This window comes from Crinia signifera, chromosome 3, assembly GCF_055691185.1.
Source record: "Crinia signifera chromosome 3, ASM5569118v1, whole genome shotgun sequence".
Lineage (NCBI taxonomy): Eukaryota > Metazoa > Chordata > Amphibia > Anura > Myobatrachidae > Crinia > Crinia signifera.
In genome coordinates, this window is record NC_139219.1 from 8,965,645 (window position 1) to 8,971,644 (window position 6,000).

A 6,000-nucleotide genomic window follows, 5' to 3' on the forward strand; every position below is an offset into this window, starting at 1 on the left:
CTGTGCGCATGCTTGTCGAGTTGTGTGCGCGCGCACGTGCGCACAGCTTAGAGGGAACACTGAGTACGGATGGTGTAATGGTTATATTACTGCCTCACAGCGCTGAGGTCATGGGTTCTATTCCCACCATGTGTTATATATACGGGGCAGTACGGATGGTGTAATGGTTAGCATTACTGCCTCACAGCGCTGAGGTCATGGGTTCTATCCCCACCATGTGTTATATATACGGGGCAGTACGGATGGTGTAATGGTTAGTTTACCATGTGTTATATATACGCACCATGTGTTATATATACGGGGCAGTACAGATGGTGTAATGGTTATAGCATTACTGCCTCACAGTGCTGAGGTCATGGGTTCTATCCCCACCATGTGTTATATATACGGGGCAGTACGGATGTTGTAATGGTTAGCATTACTGCCTCACAGCACTGAGGTCATGGGTTCTATCCCCACCATGTGTTATATATACGGGGCAGTACGGATGGTGTAATGGTTACATTACTGCCTCACAGCGCTGAGGTCATGGGTTCTATCCCCACCATGTGTTATATATACGGGGCAGTACGGACGGTGTAATGGTTAGCATTACTGCCTCACAGCGCTGAGGTCATGGGTTCTATCCCCACCATGTGTTATATATACGGGACAGTACGGACGGTGTAATGGTTATAGCATTACTGCCTCACAGCGCTGAGGTCATGGGTTCTATTCCCACCATGTGATATATATACGGGGCAGTACAGATGGTGTAATGGTTATAGCATTACTGCCTCACATCACTGAGGTCATGGGTTCTATCCCAATCATGTGTTATATATACAGGGCAGTACGGATGGTGTAATGGTTAGCATTACTGCCTCACAGCACTAAGGTCATGGGTTCTATCCCCACCATGTGTTATATATACGGGGCAGTACGGATGGTGTAATGGTTAGCATTACTGCCTCACAGCGCTGAGGTCATGGGTTCTATCCCCACCATGTGTTATATATACGGGGCAGTACGGATGGTGTAATGGTTAGTTTACCATGTGTTATATATACGCACCATGTGTTATATACACGGGGCAGTACAGATGGTGTAATGGTTTTAGCATTACTGCCTCACAGTGCTGAGGTCATGGGTTCTATCTCCACCATGTGTTATATATACGGGGCAGTACGGATGGTGTCATGGGTTCTATCCCCACCATGTGTTATATATACGGGGCAGTACGGATGGTGTAATGGTTACATTACTGCCTCACAGCGCTGAGGTCATGGGTTCTATCCCCACCATGTGTTATATATACGGGGCAGTACGGACGGTGTAATGGTTAGCATTACTGCCTCACAGCGCTGAGGTCATGGGTTCTATCCCCACCATGTGTTATATATACGGGGCAGTACAGATGGTGTAATGGTTATAGCATTACTGCCTCACATCACTGAGGTCATGGGTTCTATCCCCATCATGTGTTATATATACAGGGCAGTACGGATGGTGTAATGGTTAGCATTACTGCATCACAGCGCTGAGGTCATGGGTTCTATCCCCACCATGTGTTATATATACGGGGCAGTACAGATGGTGTAATGGTTATATTACTGCCTCACAGCACTGAGGTCATGGGTTCTATCCCCACCATGTGTTATATATACGGGGCAGCACGGATGATGTAATGGTTAGCATTACTGCCTCACAGCACTGAGGCCATGGGTTCTATTCCCACCATGTGTTATATATATGGGGCAGTACGGACAGTGTAAGGGTTAGTATTACTGCCTCACAGTGCTGAGGTCATGGGTTCTATCCCCACCATGTGTTATATATACGGGGCAGCACGGATGATGTAATGGTTAGCATTACTGCCTCACAGCGCTGAGGTCATGGGTTCTATTCCCACAATGTGTTATATATATGGGGCAGTACGGACAGTGTAATGGTAAGTATTACTGCCTCACAGCACTGAGGCCATGGGTTCTATCCCCACCATGTGTTATATATACGGAGCAGTACGGACGGTGTAATGGTTACATTACTGCCTCACAGCACTGAGGTCAGGGGTTCTATCCCCACCATGTGTTATATATACGGGGCAGTACGGATGGTGTAATGGTTACATTACTGCCTCACAGCACTGAGGTCATGGGTTCTATCCCCACCATGTGTTATATATACGGGGCAGTACGGATGGTGTAATGGTTAGCATTACTGCCTCGCAGCACTGAGGTCATGGGTTCTATCCCCACCATGTGTTATATATACGGGGCAGTACGGACGGTGTAATGGTTAGCGTTAATGCCTCACAGTGCTGAGGTCATGGGTAAGAGTCCCACCATGGCTCTAACTGTGCAGAGTTTGTATATCCTCCCCGTGTTTGCGTGGGTTTCCTCCGGGTACTCCGGTTTCCTCCCACAATCCAAAAATATACAGGTAGGCTAATTGGCTTCCAACAAAATTAACCCTAGAATGTCTGTGTGTGTGTGTACATGTGGTAGGGAATATAGATTGTAAGCTCCACTGGGGCAGGGACTGATGTGAGTGTTCAAACATTCTCTGTACATCGCTGCGGAATATGTGTGCGCTATAAAATAAACTGTTAATAAATAAATAATTAGGTTGCCAATGGGAAGGGCGACGTGTTTTTCATGCCCTGCCATCCACTACGGCGCGGTGGGAGAATATAACAGTGTGCCGAGCGCAGCAATGCACCGTGCCCAGTGGCGTAACTACTATAAGGCAGCCCCAGCAGCCACTTGGGGGAGACCGTGCCCAAAGCATGGTGAGCTCAGCAAGCCATGCAAGGGGACGCGGTACACTTTTATGGTGTCCATGTCGTCTATGTCGACATTCGGGTAAAAAAAAACATGCAAAACTCATGTTGACCTTTTCACTGTCGACCTTCCCATTGTTGACCTATTTCTTGTGTCGACATTCCAACCCTGTCGACCTTATCCATGTCGGCCTGGTTCAAGTGTCGACCTATGCCATATCAACCTTCAGTGGTCGACAAAATGCATGTCGTCCTAATATGGGTGGAGCCAATGACCCCATACCCCCCAAATAGGCCCATACAAGAGGTATTGTAATACCTGCCATAAAAGCAAAGTCAGTGAGAGCCGGCGCTCGTGCATTCATACACCCTCCCGCCCTCTACGGTCAGCTGACGACTGTCGTCTCTCCTCCACCCTGATCACTGCTTCCCATGCTAGAGTACAGGACTTTGCCCGTGCTGCACCCCTTCAGTGGAACGCACTCCCTCGCTCCATTAGACTCTCCCCGACCTTGCAAAGCTTCAAACGGGCACTGAAAACTCACCTATTCATCAGAGCATACCCTTCCACTGCATAAACCAGCAGGTTCTCCGACCCCTTGCCTGTTTACATCCTGCTATCTAACCACCACCCCCTCGCTTGCACCTCTTGTAATCTGTCTGTCTCCCCTTCCTACTAGATTGTAAGCTCCTCCGAGCAGGGCTCTCTTCCCTCCTGTTGTCAAAGCCCTCTTCTCTTCACATGTCACTCACAGCTCTCCTATACTCCAACACTCAGTGACCATCTTCGTCTGCATACTCATCTCCATCATTGGCCTCAAGCCTCTAGTTGTATGTTGATTGAGTCCTCACTACTTACATTTAAGCTGTAATGTGTATTGAACTGTGGTGCTCTTTATTTGTACTGTATTCTTGTTATTTATTCAATGTTATGCCAAGCTTTGTCTCCCTGTATTGTTCCTTTGTACGGCGCTGCGAAACACTTGTGGCGCCTTATAAATAAAATTATAATAATAATAATAATATTAATAATAATACAAGGCCTGATATATGGATGTGTATATACAGAAGTCAGTACAGATGGACAACGCGACAGCACAAGTGCGGCCAAACCCCCACAGGATCTATGTTTAGACCTTGGATGACTCTCCCTGGTGCGTTCAGCATGCAAAGCCGGACACTGCAATAGTGAAAATATTCCCACCTACCCTGAACATTGCCAAACACTTCATAATCTACAGATTTCAGGGTGTTCGCAGCTTTGGCCAGACCAGACATGATCATAACAGTAAGAAATACCGTCAGGGTAACGGCTGTAAGCATTAAGGCAGCTGCTGAGCTCCAGTCTGACATCTCAGCTTACAGGTGTCACGGTGCAGAGGAGAGCCAACCAGAAGCAGCTTTACACAGCCAAACCCGTGACCATGTGGGCGTTACCGCAGCTTAACTGTTGCAGTGACAGACAGGACCAATATCCAGAATATGGAACCTGCTTCCTCACAGATTTTTTTTTTGTTGTTGTTTTTAATCCACTAATTCATAGTTACCTCCCCTCCTGCATTCTGCAGGAGACTTCCTGACATAGCAGCAATCTCCCTCTCTCCCTCATTAGTCTAGCAATCTCCCTCATGTCACCTAGCCCACATTATACTGTTACATCATAGTTACCTCCCCTCCTGCATTCTGCAGGAGACTTCCTGACATAGCAGCAATCTCCCTCTCTCCCTCATTAGTCTAGCAATCTCCCTCATGTCACCTAGCACACATTACACTGTTACATCATAGTTACCTCCCCTCCTGCATTCTGCAGGAGACTCCCTGACATAGCAGCAATCTCTCTCTCTCCCTCATTAGTCTAGCAATCTCCCTGATGTCACCTAGCCCACATTACACTGTTACATCATAGTTACCTCCCCTCCTGCATTCTGCAGGAGACTCCCTGACATAGCAGCAATCTCCCTCTCTCCCTCATTAGTCTAGCAATCTCCCTCCTGTCACCTAGCCCACATTACACTGTTACATCATAGTTACCTCCCCTCCTGCATTCTGCAGGAGACTCCCTGATATAGCGGCAATCTTCCTCTCTCCCTCATTAGTCTAGCAATCTCCCTGATGTCACCTAGCCCACATTACACTGTTACATCATAGTTACCTCCCCTCCTGCATTCTGCAGGAGACTCCCTGACATAGCAGCAATCTCCCTCTCTCCCTCATTAGTCTAGCAATCTCCCTCATGTCACCTAGCCCACATTACACTGTTACATCATAGTTACCTCCCCTCCTGCATTCTGCAGGAGACTCCCTGATATAGCAGCAATATCCCTCTCTCCCTCATTAGTCTAGCAATCTCCCTCCTGTCACCTAGCCCACATTACACTGTTACATCATAGTTACCTCCCCTCCTGCATTCTGCAGGAGACTCCCTGATATAGCAGCAATCTCCCTCTCTCCCTCATTAGTCTAGCAATCTCCCTGATGTCAACTAGCCCACATTACACTGTTACATCATAGTTACCTCCCCTCCTGCATTCTGCAGGAGACTCACTGACATAGCAGCAATCTCCCTCTCTCCCTCATTAGTCTAGCAATCTCCCTCCTGTCACCTAGCCCACATTACACTGTTACATCATAGTTACCTCCCCTCCTGCATTCTGCAGGAGACTCCCTGATATAGCAGCAATCTCCCTCTCTCCCTCATTAGTCTAGCAATCTCCCTGATGTCACCTAGCCCACATTACACTGTTACATCATAGTTACCTACCCTCCTGCATTCTGCAGGAGACTCCCTGACATAGCAGCAATCTCTATCTCTTCCTCATTACTCTAGCAATCTCCCTCATGTCACCTAGCCCACATTACACTGTTACATCATAGTTACCTCCCCTCCTGCATTCTGCAGGAGACTCCCTGACATAGCAGCAATATCCCTCTCTCCCTCATTAGTCTAGCAATCTCCCTCATGTCACCTAGCCCACATTACACTGTTACATCATAGTTACCTCCCCCCCTGCATTCTGCAGGAGACTCCCTGACATAGCAGCAATCTCCCTCTCCCTCATTAGTCTAGCAATCTCCCTCATTTCACTTAGCCCACATTACACTGTTACATCATAGTTACCTCCCCTCCTGCAATCTGCAGGAGACTCCCTGACATAGCAGCAATCTCCCTCTCCCTCATTAGTCTAGCAATCTCCCTCATGTCACCTAGCCCACATTACACTGTTACATTTTTTGGGAAG

General features: G+C 47.7%; 1 protein-coding gene across 3 annotated transcripts in view; it reads right to left on the reverse strand.

Annotated features, from left to right (window-relative positions):
• Positions 1-4,145, reverse strand: part of ACYP2 (acylphosphatase 2) — a 119,964-nt gene extending 115,819 nt beyond the window's left edge. For 2 of the 3 annotated variants that reach the window (XM_083175227.1, XM_083175228.1), the window contains exon 1: positions 3,970-4,141. In XM_083175227.1, coding sequence (XP_083031353.1) covers positions 3,970-4,114 — 145 coding nt within the window. In that variant the 5' untranslated portion in view covers positions 4,115-4,141. Of the gene's footprint in view, positions 1-3,969 lie in introns of all 3 variants that reach the window. The other variant, XM_083175229.1, reaches the window with a different exon arrangement.
• Between the last annotated feature and the right edge of the window lie 1,855 nt (positions 4,146-6,000).